Consider the following 21,646-nt stretch of genomic DNA (forward strand, 5'->3'; position numbering starts at 1 on the left):
TGATAAATGCAGGTTATCACATAGATATCACACCAGCTAATTTATATTTAAATAGAATACTGTTGCTTGTTAAATTAACAACATTAGTTTTTATGTTTGTTTTTTTTTGCATCTTGAAATTTGGTACACTGTCATTATATATTGCTGATTGCAGGGGGAAGACCCTTAACATTTGACATATCCTTTGAAATGTTTAAACACGACAAGGGGTTTTATTTATTCTACGTCCCCTCACTTTTCTCTTTTTACATGTGTTTTAACTGATCGTTTCTTTCCCTTGCCGCCCTCAAGCTCTTCCACTCAGCCTAGACAATTGTAGACAGTCCATTAAAAGCCACGCTCAGGACCTCACAGTTCCCAGTTTCGTTATTCGCTCCTCTTTTCCTATCTGTAAGTTATCTAGCTGTATATAGAAACAGCAGCACAACAACAGAGCATCTACAAGCGGCTTGCAGGGCAGCTCAGCTCTGCAGCTGTTCCGTGCGTGGAACCCGGCGCAGACAGTGGTCAGTCTCCTCTGGTTAGCAACTCACCTCTGCTTAGTCAGGTCTGTCCAAGCTGGAGGCACAGAGGCCCGTGCGCGCCTTTACTTGAGCTTTCAAGAGGGGTCTGGAGTGAGATGGCGCCTCCATCACTACCGCTTGTTGCAAGATGCACCTCGGTCAATCAGGCCAGGCGTGAGGGTTTAATGAAGCCAGCCAGCCCAGATGGCGGGGCCCCACTGAGAGGCAAGGGAAACCTCTGCCGTGAGACCTAGAAAGGCGGGCGGGATGAAGGGCCAAGGGAAACGGGGGACGAGGGGCTCCGGTGCCAGGGCCGCTCCTCCCAGGACCGGGCCAGAGGGAACGCCGCGAGGCTGGGAGCCGCGCTGTGCCCCGGCCACAGGCCGCTCGCGGACAGCCCGTCGTTCCGCTAAACCCAAACCAGCCGTTAACGCCCCAGCCGGAGCCGAGCCGCTGGCCCGAACGAGGGACTCCGCGCTCCCCCCCTTCAGTCCCCCCGCCGCAGGAGCGGAACGGGCGGCCTCGCCTGCCCCTCCGGAGGCAGCAGGAGGAGGGAGCGGGGCGGCGCCGGGCCCGGCTCCTCCCAGTGGCGGGAGAGGGGGAGCGGAGGCGCACACGGGCAGGATTAGCTCATCTCGGCGGCGGCGGTGCAGCGACAGCCTCCCCCTGCTCCGGGCGCCCTCTCCTCGTCCCCGGCCGTGCGGCGCGGCGGCCCGTCCCCAGCCGGCTCCATGGCTGTGTGCAATGGAGACGCCAAGGTCAGTGCCGCGGCGGGAGCCCCGGAGCGAGCGAGCGCGCTGCCCCCTTCCCCCGGCAGCCCGGGCCGCGCGGCCGCTCGCCCCAGGACACTCCCCGCGCCGGGCCTGCCAGCCTCCTCCCGGGCGCTTTGTGCGCTCGGTTGGTGGGAGCCGGGACCCCGCGCCCAGGCCCTTCCTCGGGTTCCCTCCTTCCCCTCTCCCGCCCAGGATCGCCCGCGGCGAGACCGCCCCCTGCGCGCGGAGCTCGCTGCCGCCCTGATGTGAGTCCCCGGCCGGACTCCCTGCAGCGGGAGGAAGCGCCGCCCGGGGCACATGTTACAGGCAGCGGGGGAGGGGGCATCGTGCCTGGCGCTCGCAACCTCAGCGCAGGCAGCGGCACCGCTGGGGGAAGGGGGGCAGCGGAGGGGACATTTGACTGTGGCCTCCCTGTGCAGCGCCCATGTGCTCCCCGGCCGAGGCTTTGCATTATCGCTACTGCCGCTTGCCCCTCACAGGTGCCCCATGAGGGCGGTGGTAAAGGGGAGAAGGAGAAACACTGGCGCTTCCGTTGTGTTAGCTGCAGGTTGGGGGCAGCCGCGCAAGTGGCCAGCCGGTGAGCCTTTCCCCTGTCCAGACTAGGGATTTGGGGTGAGACCAGTAAAGGTGCCAGCTGCACACCCACACACCGCCTGAGTGTGGTGGTGTCTGGGTGCCCCACTCAGTGGATGGGGGGGGGGGGAACAGCACACTTTCCCCGTATTGCTGGCTTGAGGCATGGGTCCCCATTGCTGCATAGGGCATGGCACCCAAGAGTCCTGGTCTTTTCCTTTCTCCATCCTTCCACGGGGAAAAGAGCACAGGTTTCCCCATCTCCCACCTTCCCACTATCAATAGCTTTGTACAAGTGATAATCCCATAGTGGGGACAAAATAGTCTTTTCTCAGTTTTCTGAGCCCAAAGCTGCTGTTCCCTTTGCACAGCAAGAAGACTGAATAATACTCCTCCCAGCTCCTGGGGGAAGGGTAGCCCTTGCTCTCCTAGTTTTTGTAGGTGGTGCCCACCCTAAATTTGCAGTGAAGTTATGCTTTAGTCAGGCACAGGTAGTTGGATTTGGGGCAGGAGTATCTATGGTGGTTGCAGTTTAGTGGCATGTGGGAGGCCAGATTAAATGCTTGGTTCCTTCTGGCCTTTAACTCTACGAATCTATGAAATAAAGCAGAAAACATTGAATGTAATGGATGGTATGTGATCCATGGGGCTTAATGGCGAGGGGAAGTGTCTGGTATTTCGTAGCCCATGATCTTTATGAAGGAATTGGGAATTAATTATTCGATCTTATGAGCCCGCTGTACAGTACTGCCGCAAACCCCTGCATGTAAAGAGCTGCATGTGCCTGGCTCCTCTGCTGTGTCTATTACTCATAGGCCTTGAGGATGTATAGGGCAGGAGATTCACAATGACTTCATTATAGCTCAGTTCCAATTCAGAGGAGCTTTACTTCAATTTACCTTTTTTATTTTTAACTAGCTTATTTTTAAACTCCTTTAACTAGCTTACTAGTTTCCCCCAAGTGTTTTAGAGCTATCACAAGCACTATATAATTAAAGTTCCCTTATTTCTTCTTTTTTGATCCTTTAATTTTATTTTGTCTTAACTAGAAAACAAGACAGTTCTGTTAATAATATCTTTTATTTATATAGTGACTTTTATCCTGAAGAATCCCATAATGCTTTAAAAATTTTGGTCCCAGCCCTGCAACCAGATCCATGTGAGAGATGCCTGTGCAGGCCCTGTTGAGTTCTTTGGAGATCAGGGCTTATGTATTTGCAGTAATGGGGTGGGAGTGTGAGTCTCATGATTGGAATACCTTTTCTAATGATTCAGGACCACACTTTGGCAATAAATAATATTCAGCTTAGCGTACTACAGACAGTAATTCATGAACACAAGTAATGTACATAAGAGAGCTGAAGTCACTTGGTTTTAACTCTACCGATGGATTCACATTTATATACTTAAGTTTTATGGGTATAACTATATTTGTTAGGGTGTGAGTTTTCTCCTGACACCAAGGTACTTTATACTGGGATATCTTATTTTAGTTGCCAAACCAAAATAAGCTATGGTATAACTGTGTCCATACTAGGTTTGAGTATTTTTGCCACTTTAAACCAGTGTAGAAAAAGCAGCAAAAGTTTCTGCTGTAGACAGCCCCAAAGGGCATTGCCGGGCTCCACTCCCAAGCACATTCCTCTATTCCCCGCTAGGGGTCACACCCCATTTTTTTGGCAAAACTGGCCATTTGTCCAGTTTGCTCTTGCTGGCTGATGATTATTTGGCAAGAGCAAATGGGACAAATGCCCAGTTTTGCCAAAGAGATTGGGACAGCCAGGACAGGGCTTAAAAAAGGGACTGTCCCAGCCAAAACGGGACATCTGGTCACCCTATGCAAGGCCCACCTTTTAACTCTTGTTTATGAGGAAATGACTATAGCATAGGATTAGGTAACGGTGGCCTGGGGAGGTAAGTGTGGGGTTGATTAATTTGCTGTATTAATGTTGTTGCTGGGTTATTTGATTTGATCTGGGGTAACTGACAGGTCTGTTTAGTTTATGTATATTTTAAAAATTTTAAACGGTGACAAAAACATTGGATAGGTGCTCTTCTATTGTACTTTGTAAAAATCCAAATACATTTTTTATAGCTTTCTTAATCAAAATAAAGCCTACACTAGCTTGAAAAGATCATCCAAAACTCAGTTTTGGCTTGTTTAAGCCCCTGATTTCAACGGGAGCTGTGGGTGTTAGCACCTGTGATTAGTCAGGCAACTTATTTATGCACCTGAATACAAATTCAAGTGCCAAAGTTAGGCATTCAAGTATGAATTCTTTGGTCTGAGCTACTCAGAAAACCAGATTTGCTGCTGAGTACTGCACAAACTTAAAACTGGGTTAATAGTCTTGCAATATACTGTGTATGTATAAAATGTCTCTGCAACGTTACACACTTTTAACACTGTGTTGGGGTGTTTGTGTGTGGGTATATATATTTATGGTTTTAGAACAGTATTCAGAAATTAAGAGAAGTTGATGAGCAAGACATTTGTAATTGATCTGTATATATATTTATGTACTTAAGTAGCAATTCATGTTTTCTGCAAGGCTTGTTTAATTAATATTGTGGTCAATTTTTAAAAATGTAATAGAACAAAGAATGTTTCAGGACTGCCAAGAGAGTTAATATAAGGCAGTTTGGATAGAGGGATCACACTTCACAGGGCTGTAACTGGTGATAATGTAACTTCAATATATTGATTTTGAATTTCAACTTTTGAATGTCTTAGGATTCAGAATTCTTAGATTTTTGTCTGTGAAACTGCCAGCAAATTCAAGTCATAAGATGACTATTTTGTAGTAGTGCAATGGGCTTATTTGGCTGATAGTCACAGATAACTGGACATTTTTCACATATGACATGATATTTAATGTGAACTCTTGTGACTTAAATTAGTTGAATAGAAATATTTAATGTCCCAAGAGAGATGAAAAGGCCTTGCTGTATTTTTGCTCTGTACTACCTCTTCACCCTCCCCATGCTTTTCTGGTCTGAGTACAAGTTACAACGCTTTCTGTTGTTTTATTAACTAAAGCTTTCTTTATCCAATTTGTATTTGAGAGCTCTTATTTTTTAGCCAAGCTGTAAATCAATGAATAAGATATTGTCCTAACTTAAACACACATGTAGGCCCATTGCTGTCATGGTGCCATATTTAACGTTAATATGCGAGTTAGACTAACTTAGATTTGCACCCCATTAGACCCAGCCTACAGTTGCTTAATGAATTCAGAATTACCTGTCAAAGGCCTAAAGCTGCTTTTCTATTTTTTGCCTATATATTAAATGGAAATACTACAGGAACATATTTAAGAATGTAGGTTTTAAAGAAACATTAGTAAGGGCACAAGAGCAAAATGCAGGGAGGGATAGCTCAGTGGTTTGAGCATTGGCCTGTTAAACCCAGGGTTGTGAGTTCAATCCTTGAGGGGGCCACTTAGGGATCTGGGGCAAAATCAGTACTTGGGCCTGCTAGTGAAGGCAGGGGGCTGGACTCAATGACCTTTCAAGGTCCCTTCCAGTTCTATGAGATGGGATGATAATAATAATATATGGAGATATACCTAACACATGGAAAAAATAGGAAGTATGGTAAGAGACCACTGGCTTAATCAGGAGATCTTCAATAACCTGAAACTCAAAAAGTCTCATACAAAAAGTGGAAAATAAGTCACATGACAAAGGGTGAATATTGAAAAAAAAAAAAAAAAAAAAAAAAAAAACAGAAGCATGTAGGGACAGAATTGAAAAGGCCAAGGCAAAAAATGAGATTAAACTAGCTAGGAACATATAGAGTAACAAGAAAACATCTTATAAATACATTCAAAGTAAGAGGAACACCAAGGACAGGGTAGGCCCATTAATGAGGAGGGAAAGACAATAACAGAAAACACAGCAATGGCCAGTGTTAAAATGCCTTTTTTGTTTCAGTTTTCACAAAAAGTTAGCAGTGTTTGGATGACTAACATAGTGAACATCAGTGTAAATGGTGCAGGATCTAAGGCTAAAATAGGGAAAGAACAAATTAAGAATTACTTAGTCAAGTTAGATGTCTTCAAGTCAGCAGGGCCTGATAAATACATCCTAGAATATTTAAGGAACTGGCTGAAGAGATCTCCAAGCCATTAGCAATTATCTTTGAGAACTCATGGAGTGTAGGAGAGATCTATCTTCTTGTAGCAACAGCTGTTGTCTTCAACACTTTCTCTTGCACTATATGTTGGTGTTTGAACTCTTAATAATCTACTTCTCTTGTAATTTATGTGTCCTGTCAAAAGTTAAAATAGTACTGGTGTTTAAATTGAGGATTTAGGAGGGTAATTGTCAGAGTTGGCCCAATCTGACCTTATTCTGAATTTGGTAGTTATTGTTAAAGGATTAATTAAATGTGGGGCCACCGGCTCTTACCAATTAGCTCTTCATTGACCTCAGAATGAAGAGTTGATTCTCTGATTCTTTTAAGAGACTACAGTAGCATTTTTCAAGAGTGGCCATATTAGACTTTTTCTTTCTACCTCATTACTGCTAGATTATTAATGAGCAAACACAAAGAATAGGGGAATGTTTTCAAAAACCCCAAAATAAAACCTACTTTTTCATTAATCAATTTAACAAACCCACAGTTTTAAGTTATAAACACAATAAAGAAAGGAAATTCTGTTGTGTGTGTGTGTGTGTGTGTGTAGTGGACCCTCGTTCTCCCTCTTGGAGGGAGGCCACTTGTTCAGGTTGCCTTTGGGCTTGTATGGCCAAGGCACAAAGCTGCAGAACAGTCTAGGGCCCTTGGCTCCACCCAAGGTGGAGCCAGGCCCCCCAGGTCCTCTAGTTCCCAGCCCCACAATAGGGCTGGGCACCAGACAGTCATGGCCAGGCTTTAGCCAGCTCAAGCTGCCAGCAGTTAAACACCAGCTAGAAGGGGGTTGGCTTCAGCCAGAGCGGGGCTGTGGCTGCCAGCAAGGCTATTACAGTCTATGTAGCTGGTTTGGGAATGGGCTTGAGGAGGCTCAGGCTGCCAGTAAACAAACTGTCTCAAGGCTGGCTTTAGCCTGGGCGGGGCTCAGGCAGCCAGCAAGGCAACAGTCTATAAGGGAGCTGGTAAGAGAGGCTCCTTCTTCAGAGCAGGAGCTTCCCTGCACAGTGTAGGGAGTCAGCCACCCCAGGGTGGAGTAGCAGGGGGACTCAGGTTCACCCTACTCCATCACATCCCAGCCCAGGGTCTTGGCAGAGGCAGGATTGGCTGCCCCTGCATCAGCAGGGATCCAGCCACAACACGCCATCTGAGCCACACCTGACGCCACAGCTGGCTGCTCCATGGCTGCCCCTGGGCCACTTCCTGCCTCCCCAGGGTTTGGTACCTCTCACTTCCAGGGCTCACCAGGCTCCTTGGGGTATACTGCAGCTGGTAGTCTGGGCCACTCCTTGTTGGGGTCTCCCACTTCTGCAACTATCAGACAGCCAGGGGTAGGTTCTCCTCCTGAGTACAGCAGGAGCATCCTTCTCTTCTGGGAATTCCACCCCAACAGTGCTGTAGGGCCTTCCTCTTATACTTCTGGCCCTGCCCCAGCACTTCTGGTGAGGGGGGCGGAGCAGGCTAGGCTCCGCCCACAAAGGGGGCCCTTGCTCTCCCTCTTGGAGGGAGGCCACTCGGCCTCACTACAGTATGTACACACAATGTAACTTTAGTTATCTGGCCCAAGACTAAGAAACCATCTTACTAACTGCTTCTTATCAGAGATGCAGTTACCACTTTAATTCCACTGGTGTTCTTATTAATGAGAGAAATTAAGTGACAGACTCCAACCTTGAAACAGGCTATAGAAAGTCTTAGCTTTTTTCTTTTCCTTACTCTCTTTACAGGGGGATTCAAGCAACCACCAGCAAAGTTTACAGCTCTAGATTCTTGAGCCATGGTCACCTTACAATCTTCCTGTGCATCTTCCGCTCTTAACTAATTCAGGGCTAGCTAGATTACAAGTAAAGGATGCTTCAGTGTTTATCTCAATTGTCTTTGGAATGTTGTGTTGCCATAGAAGTTGAAGAACATTCTTGCTTCACTGTAGCAATACAAGGAAAATACAGTAGATAGAATCTTCACTCATGGGGAATCCATCCCAAGTGGGACCTGAAGGAGAGGAACTTTTGATACCCAAAGTTGGAGCACTGTTTGTAGAGCTGAAGGGCAAACTCCCTTATTTGGAGGCGGCTGATGTCTGAAAGAGGACATAGTATTTTTACCTTCTCTGTGTTTGGTCCCTTTCGTCTCTCTGAGGTTTGTTGCAGGCCATTGAAACAAAGTAGCTTAGCTCCCTTGCTCTTGACAAGCCACTTCTGCTTAATTATCAGTAAAAGTTATATCAGTAATAAATACATAGTATTGGTAATACATGTTTGATATACAGAGCATCCAACCATTATAAGGGAAAGGTCACTGCACTACAGTTAAATAATCCTGGATTGCAGTGGTCCTAATACGCAAAGTACAGTAGAACCTCGGAGTTACAAACACCTTGGGAATGGCGGTTGTTCATAAACGCTGAAATGTTCGTAACTATAAACAAAACTTTATGGTGGTTCTTTCAAAAGTTTACAGCTGAACATTGACTTAGTATAGCTTTGAAATTTTATTATGCAGAAGAAAAATGCTGCTTTTAACCATCTTAATTTAAATGAAACAAGCACAGAAACACTTTCCTTACCTTGTCAAATCTTTTTAGAACTTTCCCTTTATTTTTTTTTAGTAGTTTAAGTTTAACACAACACAATACTGTACTGTAAAGTATTTGCTTTTTTTGGTCTCTGCTGCCTGAGGTGTTTGTTGACGGGCCAATTCGTAACTCTGGTGTTCGTAAGTCTGAGCTTCTACTGTATTTTTCTCTTAGAATGATTCTGCAGCTACTATTTATGTAATTGGTTCATCTTATAATTACTTTACAATTGTATGGCACTTACATGAAAACATAAAATGTTAAGGAGGGTTGCTGTCTGAATGTCTGCCTGAATAATACACTGAAAGGCTTCAGTTCTTCCTTCTCCCAATCTAAAATCAACAAGGAACAGGTTTCTTAAGCTACATGTAATTAAAATGCCCCCCCCCTTCAAAAAAAAAAACAAAAAAAAACCCTACCCCTGAAACAAAATTGTTCGGAAAGTTGCATCAAAATGGCAACTTTGGAATTGTGACTTCTGGCAAGCTTAGTAGATAGATCAGACTGAATAAGCATAGAATGTGAACTACACTTTTCACCTTCTATAGGTGGTCACTTCTAGTCAGAGTTGAGAATACGTAATGGGATGGTATGGGAAAACTTGTATTGCCACTGACTTTGAGGTATCCTTTGTCTCTAGGTTCTGTCAGTTCAGTACCTCTTTAATAGGGCTCAATACATGCACTTTTAAAATGACCATATTCTGTTTTAGGCTTTTTATGAAACACGATTTTTATGTTCTCTGAAATTCCACTGCTCCAAAAGCTGGAATGATGGTATTGGTGGGTGGGTCATGTGCACCACTTTTATAAGTGGAAAGATGTGGTAGAAGTATTCTTTCTTCCCCAGGGTTTGGCCTGGTGAGTGAGCAGATGTGGGTGGGGAGAAAATGGCTTCACCCTATATTAATCATTGATAAAATTGTCATCCATGCAAATGGCACACATGGGTTGCCATGTGGTGTTAAGGTTGCCTATATCCTGCTATTTCATGTATTGCTGTATATAGTCTATAATAAGGCTTTTTCATTAACATGTTTTTCCTTTTTAATGCAATGTAAATGTTACACTTTACATTTTAAAGAATTCCTTTAAAGAACTTTCCACACCCGGGGACTGAATTTATGCCCTTAATAATTAACTTTCCAATCAGTGTTCTTTTTGAAGAGACTTGCTTTGATTTGTTGTCCTGACTGTTTTGATAAAGTGCTTATTTCAATAATGTTTGCAGCTGGAGAATGCTGGAGATCTTCAGGATGGCCAATATCACTATGACGGGGCAGTGGTAATACTCGATGCTGGAGCTCAGTATGGAAAAGTCATAGATCGTCGAGTACGAGAATTGTTTGTCCAATCTGAGATCTTTCCTTTGGAGACTCCAGCCTTTGCAATCAAGGAGCAAGGATTCCGGTAGGCTCTTTTTTTTTTTTTTTTTATAATTTAAATGCAAAGGATCTCAGCAACAAAATTAGTTTATTCACTGTGGTGATCATACTGCTTATGTTATCTTTAGTTTAACAGGAACACATGAGTTTCATTGGGGAAAACTAGCGCAAGGACTTGCCTAGTGCTTTCATATACTACATATTCTGACATTTGGTTTAATTTTGTTAAAAAATATTGATTTCCTACGGTCATTTTCTGTTATGTAAGTCTTTTGAGGGGGTAACTTTTTTGTATGTAAAATATTTGTGATAAGTCTAATATTAACCTTTGGATAGCCATTCAACAGGAAAATACATTTGGCTTTTTTTAGTAATACTTGTAATAGTAAATAAGAAATCTTGCATCATTCCTTTTACAGAAAATTACATAACACTTAAAATATTTGTAGTTTCATCAAAGAATTATATAAATTGGAAATGGTATGCTATATCATGCCAGACTCTTTCTGGGAGGCGAGTAGAATATTATCTGATAGTGCTTATTTAATTTTTTTTTTTTTGCCAATTTGCTTAATGCTTTACACATTTGTTTTAGCTTTTTAAAAAAGAGCTTACAGATGTATATCCCTTTCTCTTAAGGAAAAAATTGCTATCCCCATCTTACAGATTTATACAAATCACTTGAGTATCTAGTATTGTGGTACCATAATGCCAGTCCAGTAAAAATCCCAAGAATGCAGCACACACACATCACATTACTGTACTGGAAGTAGCACACAACAGAAATTGCTTCGTTGAATTGTTTTTCTCTAGCCAATGATTGTTGTTGCTCTAGTAGAATGCCAGTATAACTTAATGAGTCTGTAAAAATCTGAATTCACTACATTTCTTTAGAAAACACAGATGGCATACTATAGTAGACATAGCTGCACTATTGCATATCTAATATAGAAGATTCACCCTGTGTACTCAACTCTTTCCCTTTTAGAATTGCAGCTGGAAAATACTTGTAACTGCAGTATCTTGTTTTAAGACCCCTTTTTATTCATTATATTAACGTAAAGAAAATGTTATATTGTTTCCAGTGTGGTATCTTAAAACTGACTATCTAGGGTCTCAGTCCAACATTGAACTGTGTGAGCAGTCCCTGGGGTGCACAGGTATTGTGTTTCTTATCTTAAAGAAAGAGGATCTCCTTCCAACACACAACCTGAAGTCTCTTCAGAACCTCTGTCATGAGATACAATAGTTGTGTTGTCAGCTACCAGGTTTGTGGCACTGCAAATAATTACTTTTTAAAACTTGGCCAAATACTTTCATTCAAAGGGTCACAGTTCCAAGGCTGAGGAAGATCTACAATGATGTCAGGGTTATTGGTTGTTTCGGGTAACTGGTAACAGGATACAAAGCTTTCTACCTCTACAGACATTCATTTAAATCTGGATCATGTTAGTGATGATTGAAAGTAGTCACTTGAGGCTTTCTAATGATATTTGTTAAATTAGTTGGTGGTTTCACTCTAGTTCCTAGATGACCGAGTGTCAATTGTGGTAGAAATAATCTGGCTTCCATGCTGACATTCTCTGGACTGAATGGTCATAGAAGTTGTGCTGTGCTCACCTCTGAAATTGGTCCCCTGTTGCAGAGGAGAGAGATACTTGTTTGTGACTCTAAGTCGGGGGCAGAAGCATGTCTCAGTGCTGTTGCTTAAGTTGTAATTATTCTGTGGCTAGGACATCTTAAAAGAGAGAAGAGCAAAACTTGCAAATTTGATCTTCAAGATTACAATGGATTTGTCTACCTTGCAAGATACTGGATGGGATTTTGAAAATTGCCTAAGTGAGTTTAGCACATAACTTGCGTAGACATGGTTTTTAAAAAAATCCCACGCATCCACTATTAATAACAAGATGTCCACTCTCCAGCACTGGAAAACTCAGTTGTGGGAACAGTTGGTCTATAGGGATGTAAGTAAGCTTGCTTCACTGTTCTTTGAATTCCTAGATGGGCAAATCATAGAAAGATGCTGGAGCAGTCTTTGGGCTTGTCTACACAGGAAGTTATACCATTATAGGTATATGGCAATAACTCCCTGTATGGACACTTTTATTTTGGTATAAGCAACACAAGCTAAACCAGAAAAAGGCATTCTTATATTGGAGTAAGGGCATGTCTACACTTCCAACTTTGGCTGATGCAAGTTACATTGGCATAAAGCTGCTGCAGTTAGTATATTGCTTGTGCACATGAATACTTGGCTCTTTGCATCAGTGCTGCATGTGCTCACCATGAGTGCTTGTGTTGATGCACAATGCAGTGCGCCCTGCGTAGGTATCCCAGTGTGCAACTTGCCACTGTCCAGACGCTGTCTTTTGGGAAGGATTGGGAATGCATGGTGGGGCAGAAACAAGTCACATGGGCTGACAAGCAAAGGGTCCACTTCCCAGCATGCAACTTTCTCTGTCCCATAAAGCTATCTATATCCCATAATTTTTGCACCTTTTTAAAAAATCCCATGAACCTCTGCAGGACTTGTCGGACGCCATCTCTGACAGATGCACGGAGCCTGCATAGCTCTGCGCTGTTGTCATAAGCATTGCAAGCACAGGATGCAAGATCCTCCGGTATTTGCAGAGCCTCAAAAATAACTGAATCAGTGGAGAACATGATGGTTTTGTGGAGGACAAATTGCTGCGGGACATATGAGAACTAATTCAAGGCTGTTGGTGGCATTCACAGAGCAGCTGCAGATGGTGGAGTGCTGTATCTGGGCCTGAGAACCGAGCAGTGACTGGTGAGATCACACCGTAATACATGCTTGGGATGATGAGCAGTGGCTGCAGAATTTTGGGATGTGTAAGCCACATTCCTGGATATGTGTGCTGAGCTCAACCCAGTCCTCAAGCACAGGAACACCAGAATGAGAACTGCACTGTCAGTGGAAAAGCACGTGTTGATTGGACTGTGGAAGGCTGCAAACCTGGATTGCTACCAGTTAGTGAGAAATCATTTTGGAGTTGGAAAATCAATTGTGAGGGGTGTTGTCATGCAAGTAGGCAGGACCAGTAGTAATCTTCTGTTATGCAAGACTGTGACTCTCTGCAATGTGTAGGGCATAATGTGATGGATTGGCAGCAGTGCGGCCGTAAATAGCGTACATATCCCTATTTTGGCACCAGATCACCTTGCCACTGAGTACATCAACAGAAAGGGCTACTTTTCTATGGTTATGTAAGCATTGGTGGATTGCTGGGGACGCTTCACCAATATCAGTGTTGGCTGGTCAGGGAAGGTGCTTGGCTCTCTCATCTTTAAGAACATGTTGAGAAATCTGTAAGCAGGGACTTTCTTTCCTGACTGGCATATTACCATTGGCAATGTTGAAATGCCAAAAGTGATCCTGGAGGACCCAGCCTACCCCTTGTTGGCTGGCTCCTGACGTAGGGTTACCATATTTTGAGCCTTCTAAAGGAGGACACTCCACGGGCCCCCGGCCCCGCCCCCATCCCCGCCCCAACTCCGCCCCTTCCCCAAAGTCCCCGCCCCAACTCTGCCCCCTCCTCTGCTTCCCGCGAATATTTGATTCGCGGGAAGCCTGAAGCAGGTAAGGAGGGCGCCGGGGGGGGAAGGAAGGAGGTGCGTCTCCAGCCTGGGTCCGCCCGCCCAGCACTGCCGGCCCCCGGCCGAGCAACCCCGGCCCGGCCGACCGCCGGCCCCCGAGCCGCCGGCCCCCGAGCCGCCAGCCCCTGAGCCCCCGACCCGGCCGGCCCCCGAGCCCCCGACCCCCGAGCCGCCGGCCCCCAAGCCCCCGAGCCACCGGCCCCCAAGCCCCCGGCCCGGCCCGACCGACTGCCGGCCCCCGGCCCGGCCGACCACCGGCCCACGAGCCCCTGAGCTGCCGGCCCCCGAGCCGCCGGCCCGACCGACCGCCGGCCCCCGGCCCAGCCGACCGCCGGCCCCCGAGCCCCCGACCCGCCAGCCCCCGGCCCAGCCGACCGCCGGCCCCTGACCCGCCGGCCCCTGAACCGCTGACCCGCCAGCCCCCAAACCCCCGACCCGCCGGCCCCCGACCCGCCGAGCCGCCGGCCCCCGAGCTGCCGGACCCCGAGCCCCCGACCCCCGAGCCGCCATCCCCCAAGCCCCCAGCCCGGCCCGGCCGACCGCCGGCCCCCGAGCCCCCGAGCTGCCGGCCCCCAAGCCCCCGACCCGGCCGGCCCCCGAGCCGCCGGCCCCCGAGCCCCCGACCCGGCCGACCGCCGGCCCCCGAGCCGCCGGCCCCCGAGCCCCCGACCCCCGAGCCGCCGGCCCCCGAGCCGCCGGCCCCCAAGCCCCCGGCCCGGCCCGACCGACTGCCGGCCCCCGGCCCGGCCGACCCCCAAGCCCCTGAGCTGCCGGCCCCCGAGCCGCCGGCCCGACCGACCGCCGGCCCCCGGCCCAGCCGACTGCCGGCCCCCGAGCCCCCGACCCGCCGGCCCCCGAGCCCCCGGCCCATCTGACCGCTGGCCCCTGACCCGCCGGCCCCCGAACTGCTGACCCGCCAGCCCCCATGCCCCCGACCCACCGGCCCCCGAGCCGCCAAGCCGCCGGCCCCCGAGCTGCTGGCCCCCGAGCCCCCGAGCCGCCAGCCCCCAAGCCCCCAGCCCGGCCCGGCCGACCGCCGGCCCCCGAGCCCCCGAGCTGCCGGCCCCTAAGCCGCCGGCCCAACCAACCGCCGGCCCCCGGCCTGGCCGACCGCCGGCCCCCGAGCCCCCGGTCCGGCCAACCGCTGGCCCCCGAACCGCCGGCCCCCGAACCGCCGACCCGCCGGCCCCCAAGCCCCCGGTCCGGCCAACCGCTGGCCCCCAACCCGCCGAACCGCCGACCCGCCGGCCCCCAAGCCCCTGAGCCGCCGGCCCCCGAGCCCCCGGTCCCCGAGCCGCCGGCCCCCGAGCCGCCGGCCCCCGACCCCCGAGCCCCCGACCCCCGAGCCGCCGGCCCCCAAGCCCCCGGCCCGGCCCGACCGACCGCCGGCCCCCGGCCCAGCCGACTGCCGGCCCCCGACCCGCCGGCCCCCGAGCCCCCGGCCCAGCCGACCGCTGGCCCCTGACCCGCCGGCCCCCGAACTGCTGACCCGCCAGCCCCCAAGCCACCGGCCCCCGAGCCGCCAAGCCGCCGGCCCCCGAGCTGCTGGCCCCCGAGCCCCCGACCCCCGAGCCGCCAGCCCCCAAGCCCCCAGCCCGGCCCGACTGACCGCCGGCCCCCGGCCCGACTGACCGCCGGCCCCCGAGCCCCCGAGCTGCCGGCCCCTAAGCCGCCGGCCCAACCAACCGCCGGCCCCCGGCCTGGCCGACCGCCGGCCCCCGAGCCCCCGGTCCGGCCAACCGCTGGCCCCCGAACCGCCGGCCGCCGACCCGCCGGCCCCCAAGCCCCTGAGCCGCCGGCCCCCGAGCCCCCGACCCGGCCGACCGCCGGCCCCCGAGCCCCCGGTCCGGCCAACCGCTGGCCCCCAACCCGCCGGCCCCCGAACCGCCGACCCGCCGGCCCCCAAGCCCCTGAGCCGCCGGCCCCCGAGCCCCCGACCCGGCCGACCGCCGGCCCCCGAGCCGCCGGCTCCCGAGCCCCCGGCCCGGCCGACCACCGGCCCCCGACCCGGCCCGGCCAACCGCCGGTCCCCGAGCCCCCGAGCCGCCGGCCCCCGAGCCCCCGAGCCGGCCGACCGCGGGCCCGCATGTCCCGATTTTCCCGGACATGTCCGGCTTTTTGGGATTTCCCCCCGGATGGGGATTTGGAGCCCAAAAAGCCGGACATGTCCGGGAAAATCCGGACGTATGGTAACCCTATCCTGACGCCATACACCGACCACCTCAACAGCACCAAAGAGAGATTCAGCTACCAGTTCAGCAGGGGAAAAATGACGGTTGAATGTGCTTTTGGTAGATTGATGGGATTTCTGGCAAGTTTACTCGCCAGATTGGATATTTGGGCGGGGGGGGGTGGGGGGGAGACACATCCCAGTGGTTATAGCTGCCTGCTTTGTCCTGCATAATATCTGTGAAGCAAAGGAGGAAAAGATGCCACTGGGATAGAGGGCGGAGGTAGAGCAGCATCTGCTGAGTTTGAACAACCAGATGCAAGGGCTATTAGAAGAGCTCAACATGGAGCTATACAGCTCACAGATGCTTTGAAAGAGCTAACAGTGAGCCACAATAGTGCTCTACCATGACCTGCTGTTTTGGGTCCTGTTAGGAATTATGTGGTGCTTGGTGTACATCTATGAATCTAACACTGACAGTGCACCTATTAATTTTGTGGTGCTTGCTATTCATTTATTATTATTACGTTGTGCTTTTTTTCATTGATCCTATGAGTTGCATCACATTGTACAATAATATGTAAGGGCATGCTTTCAGTACTGCTAGGCACTCTGCAGCATATGTTCGGAACTAATAAAGATGAATTGTTTTCCAAGCAACAGCATTTTATTGAGTAATGAAAACACTGCAAAAAAATTCTGTGCAAGTTAAAAACTTAATACATTTTTGGAAGAGAGTTTAAGAAGGGGAAAGAACATTCACGGCCATTTTATCTATGCATAGAGCAGCTGTGGCTCTCTCAGGTCAGCAGAAGTGAAGCTGTAGTTGTCCTTAATGTCCACCGGTGAGGCGTGGTAGGGGAAGGGATGCAGCCTCTGATGTCTTGTGGAATGTTGAGTGGGATGTAGGGAAGTTCTCCATGGAGTTCTCCATGGACTACAAGAAGGTGAGCCCAGGATTGTTGAACCTGTAGACCCACAAGAGTCTGTAGCATGTGTGTTTCCTGCCGGAAAAGCCCCATTCTGTTCTGGTGCATCTCCCTCTCCTTTTTCTGCTGGGACTCTTGGGCCTTTCTCCTGTTCACTCTTTCCATCTCCAGGCTGTGTGAAATGTTCACCCTCCAGGCCCTCACTGCTCACGGTCTAATGCAGCTCTGGCTTGCAGGACCTCATTGAACCTGTCGTCTCAAGTCTTCATCTTTCTCCTCATCTGGCTCAGGCGTTCCATGGATGTGGGAGGGAACACTCTCAAGGCCACAACTACAGAAGCTACAGATAAAATACACAGAGGTATCACTGTTAATATAGTCATGTCAGAAAACAAAAGTTAAGATTCAGAACTGTCCCTTACTCCCCATAAGTTTTAAACAAGACCCGCTTATTGACACTTCTGCTTCAGAGTGCTTGTGCACGGCACCACTCACCGCATCAGCCATGATGAGTGTTCTGGCTAGGGGTGAGGGAAATGAGCAGGGAATTACTTGGTTGCATGAAATGATGCATATAGGGCAAAGGCACTGAATACTAGCACCATTTTCCACAGGCGGTGGTAATTTTAGTGATACTCCTGAGAGTAACAAAGGTACAGAGAGCACAGCTGCTGCTGGATTCCGAAGCTGCCCGGGCCCATGTGCTAGTAGTCTGTTAACTTCAGCAAGCACCACTGCAGTAATAGTGAACTGGCCTGAGAAAGTGTCCTACCATGGAGGAAGAAATAAACCTGCCATCCTTCAAAAACTTTGGGAGAGGATTGCAGAATACCTCTGTAAAAGTTTCATTGAGATCTTTCAGGAGGATTCAAGGGATATCCCTGTGCACTTAAACGAAATGCTCCATATGACCTCCCCTGCCCAACTCTACAGGGGAATGAAAAGCAGTTAACAACTGTACCACTCATTATCGTACCACTGTCTCTGTAGTATAAGTAAATTGATGAAAAGTCAATAGTTGTGTAGTGCTAAGTTGGGGGTGCCATCAGTACATCATTGTACTGGTAAATACATTTACACACTTACCCAAGGTTATTTCCCCTGCATCAGGCTAGCCTGTGCTTGACTGACTGGATTGCGGTGGAGTCTCAAACAGGTCCTGGCTTCCTGGACTGCCTGGTCGCATGTCCCTCCTCCTCCACCACACCCTCATCCTTGCTATTCAAGGCAGAGGCCTGTGACTTTGTCTCCTCAGCAGTGTCAGTGGTGGTCTTCGGGGTAGTGGTGTGTGTGTGTGTCTGTCTGTCTGTCTTAAGACAATTATGGCATACGGCTCTTTGTAAAAGCCCCACGTCTGCAGCTTGGCACCAGATTGACTGTTGGTCTCCCTGCCTTTCTGATGTGCTTGCTGCAGTTCCTTCTCTTTCATGCAGCACTGCTGCTGATTCCTCTCATGCTTCTCCTACATCTCCTGTGCAATCTGCTCGTAGATGTCCACGTTTCCATGGCTGGTTCGTAGCTCTGCCTGCACAGCCTCTTCTCTCCGCAGGCCCAGGAGATCCAATATTTCCTGTCTACTCTAGGCCAGAGCATCACAACAATGGAGAACTGCTAGTGGGTGCTCACCAAGATGAACGATCAGGAAAAGACATTTAAAAAATGTATGGGGTTTTAAAATGGGGATGGGGCTTCCGGTCTGCATGACCCTCTGGCAGTGGATTCACAATTATGAACAGAGAGGTTAGTGTTGAAGGACTGCTGGAGAACTATTAGAGTTGACATAGGTAACACATTTTCTATACTCGCGCTGTTAACCTCTGTATAATCCTGGCTCGACACTGCTTTGGGAAGTGGTGTTACTGCGTTGCTGTAATGGGGCGCTTACATGGGTGGGAGACAAATTTAAGGTAGCCACACCCAAATTACATTGATGCAAGGTGGCTAACGTTAACCTAACTTTGTAGTGTAGACCAAGCCTAAGAGTGTCCACACAGGTCATTAGATTGGTATAATTACAGCACTTTAAATTCATACCGTGCGGGTATAACTTAGTGTAGACAAACCCTTAGATTCCAGGAAATTGGTCGCTGTTAGGGAATGCTCAAGAGTTAAGTGAGGAAAAATGGTGGCCATGAATTTGGGTTTGATGATGAATCTGCCAGGGAAAAGATCTAGGCTTTTAATACTTCAACAAACTCAAATAAAATAATTCTAGCTTGGTAAACCTGTTGTGTCCAGCATCTTCAGCGTAATCACCAAACTGATTATTTCAAAAAGTTCCAGCTCAATCAGTGTTTTGAGACAGATTCCACTCTGCTATATTCTCACCACTATGGTGGTGCAAAGGGAACAGAAACACCTATGATTCCTTCTGCATGGGAGGAGTCTCCATTGGGTGTAGTGTCAGTGTATTTGGTTTCTGCACCTCCTTCCCCAACTCTTGGCATAGGGGTGGTTCAAGTGGGGAGATGGAGTAGTTGGTGTGGAAACCAACTGGTTGTCCCCAGGTAGCATATGGTCTCTTAGGTAATGTAACCAGCTTGTGGAAGTTACCCAGCCTTGGAGCGGAGAATCAAGGAGCTGTATATGGTTCAAAAGTCTCAACTTCTCTTTTAGCTGAGGCATGTTTCTGCTTTTCAGCTCTATCTGTGTCTCCCACAGCCCAGCACAGGGAGGCAAGCAATGAAGTAGCCAGGACTGCTTAGAGGAGCTGCTAGGTAGCTGTAAATGGGAAGGAACACTCCAGGCTCACACCAGAGCTACACCACCGGCTGCAGGGGAGCTGGTAGGGCAGCTGGAATGGCAGTGATTCTATCTCCTCTGTGTAGTGGCAGCTTATTCAATCACTTCAGTTTAAACTTGCAGGTTGCAGCCCAGGGAGCACATTTTCAGTTCATAATCAAATGCAGATTTTCTGTTTAACACACAAGTGGGCCACAGGTTGGATACCCTGATGTAAACCAACACAAAATAATCCTTCAGTAGAATTTTATCAACAGGAAAAATAAAAAATTCAGAGTATACCCTGTTTTTTAGGGCTGCAATTAATTGTTTTGACCTCAGTAGGCTGAAAGTTTTGTCAGGCCCTGTTCCTTTTTCTCCCTCAAATATTATAAAATGTTCTGTACCTGTGGTGCTTAATTAGCAAGTAATTCTGTGTGAGGGGTTTAAAAGCAATAATTTCCTGACTGATGTATTTTCAGGCTCTCCCTGCCAGCTTTTAAGTTTATCAGATTTAGCATTATGACTATTTCTGATTTTTAGCAGAACAGATCCCACTCCTACCTGTAGACATTCCTTGTTATACTCATGCCTGTAGCTTTACAGTAGTTCATAGAATACTTTAAGTGGTACCTTTATTAATAAATTTATAATTTAAGTATCTGACATATAAAGACAAACATGCTGTTTGTTTTAAAATGAAAACTGTTGCAATGAAAGGGACCTTTGTTCCACAAATGCACGAATGGGTTTGCATGGTTAACTTCTGCCTGTGTTAATGGGTGTCACCCATGTGCATTGTGTTGCCCCTTTCCACTAATGAGGAAAGTGATGTTGCCTTTGTGGGCACTATATACAATGTTAGGAAAAGTTTTCTTTTATTGACATCTTTAACCCAATGTCTTCCTTCTCCCCAGTCTTGCAATTGTCACTTCAATTAATGAATGTGATATTATGTATGGAATAAGCAGCACACTGGTCCAAGGTCTGATCCTTTGTTATATTCAGTACTGGATTATTGCCAAAAACCACTGACTAATGAGTAGTAATTTTGAAGTTTGGTATCTCTCAAATCATCACAAATTACTTTCTTCTAACCTTTTGAAAAAAATGGGATCCTCTTTTTACCACTAGCATAAAATAATAATTTCTAGCCCTAGATGGTCACAAGGTATCAGACCTTAACATTATATAATTTTAGTTACTTTAACCTCTCCTTAGTGCCCCCCCACCCTACTTTGTTACCAGCATAATTTTAATTGTCACTATTACAAAAACTATAGCGCCTAAGAACCAGTGTTCATGCCACCTGAAAGGTTGGAATCCAAATTTTCAACAGTGTGAAGAATGAATCTCTTAACTCTAGCTGTACTTTCTTCCCCTCCCTCCCCCCCCCAATTCAGTATCTGGATAGGAATATGAAAAGCACTGTGGTCTAGATTCACAAAAGGACTTAAGCGTTATGTTGCTCAGTGTCTCAGAGCCTAGTTTTGAAGCACCTACTTCCTCCTCCCCAGTAGGATCTAAAACCCCTGAGTTAAGTGCGTAGGTTCCTTCTACAATGAATGGAGAGGGGAGAGGCGCCTGAGAATTGGAAAAACCAGCGAGTTGAGTGGAGCTGCCTAACCTATCCAATAGCAGATGCCAAGGAGAGGGGTGGGTCCTAAGCCCTGCCTCTTTCAGGATGTTCCTGCCAAAGTCCAGGCTGATGGGAGGCAGAGTTGCCTGTCTCCACTTGGGATTCACAGCTATGGGTGGGTGGGAGAGGAAAAGGTGGGGAGTGCCCTGTTGTTAAGGTAATCTCCTGGGATGTGGGAGACTCCTTTGCCTTCTGAGGAGAAGGGATTTGAATGTGGGTCTCCCATCCCTCAAGTGAGTGCCTTAACTATTGGACTATAGAGTCATTCTAATTCTCTTTCTCTGGCCCAATGCATATTTAATTTTTGAAGTCTATAATACACAATGGAATGGCTTCAACTGGAGAGACTGAGACCCATGCCTGAATATCTCATAGTCCCTTTGTGAATCTAGCCCTACCATTTAAAACAAAACTAACAAACAAAAACCAATTCAATAAAGACACAGTTGTTACAATCATGTTTTAGGGTGGCTTGCAGCTATTGTTTGGTCTTGGTACAAAAGTTATACAAATTGATACGCTCTCAGTCCTGGCAAGTTGCCATTTTTACCCATCCCACTGTGGGAAAATGTGGGCATCTTTGCTTTAGGGTTTAAGCGCCAGGCAAACTGGAAGTATGCAAG

The 21,646-nt window shown here is 48.2% G+C and overlaps 1 protein-coding gene across 1 annotated transcript in view; it reads left to right on the top strand.

The window, feature by feature from the left end:
• Nucleotides 1-1,078: 1,078 nt before the first annotated feature.
• The window catches only part of GMPS (guanine monophosphate synthase), a 66,181-nt gene continuing 45,613 nt past the window's right edge, over nt 1,079-21,646 (top strand). Inside the window, exons 1-2 of the mRNA XM_054039358.1 lie at nt 1,079-1,261; nt 9,790-9,968. Coding sequence (XP_053895333.1) covers nt 1,235-1,261; nt 9,790-9,968 — 206 coding nt within the window. The 5' untranslated portion in view covers nt 1,079-1,234. The remainder of the gene's footprint in view (nt 1,262-9,789; nt 9,969-21,646) is intronic.

This window comes from Malaclemys terrapin, chromosome 9 (assembly GCF_027887155.1).
Source record: "Malaclemys terrapin pileata isolate rMalTer1 chromosome 9, rMalTer1.hap1, whole genome shotgun sequence".
NCBI lineage: Eukaryota > Metazoa > Chordata > Testudines > Emydidae > Malaclemys > Malaclemys terrapin.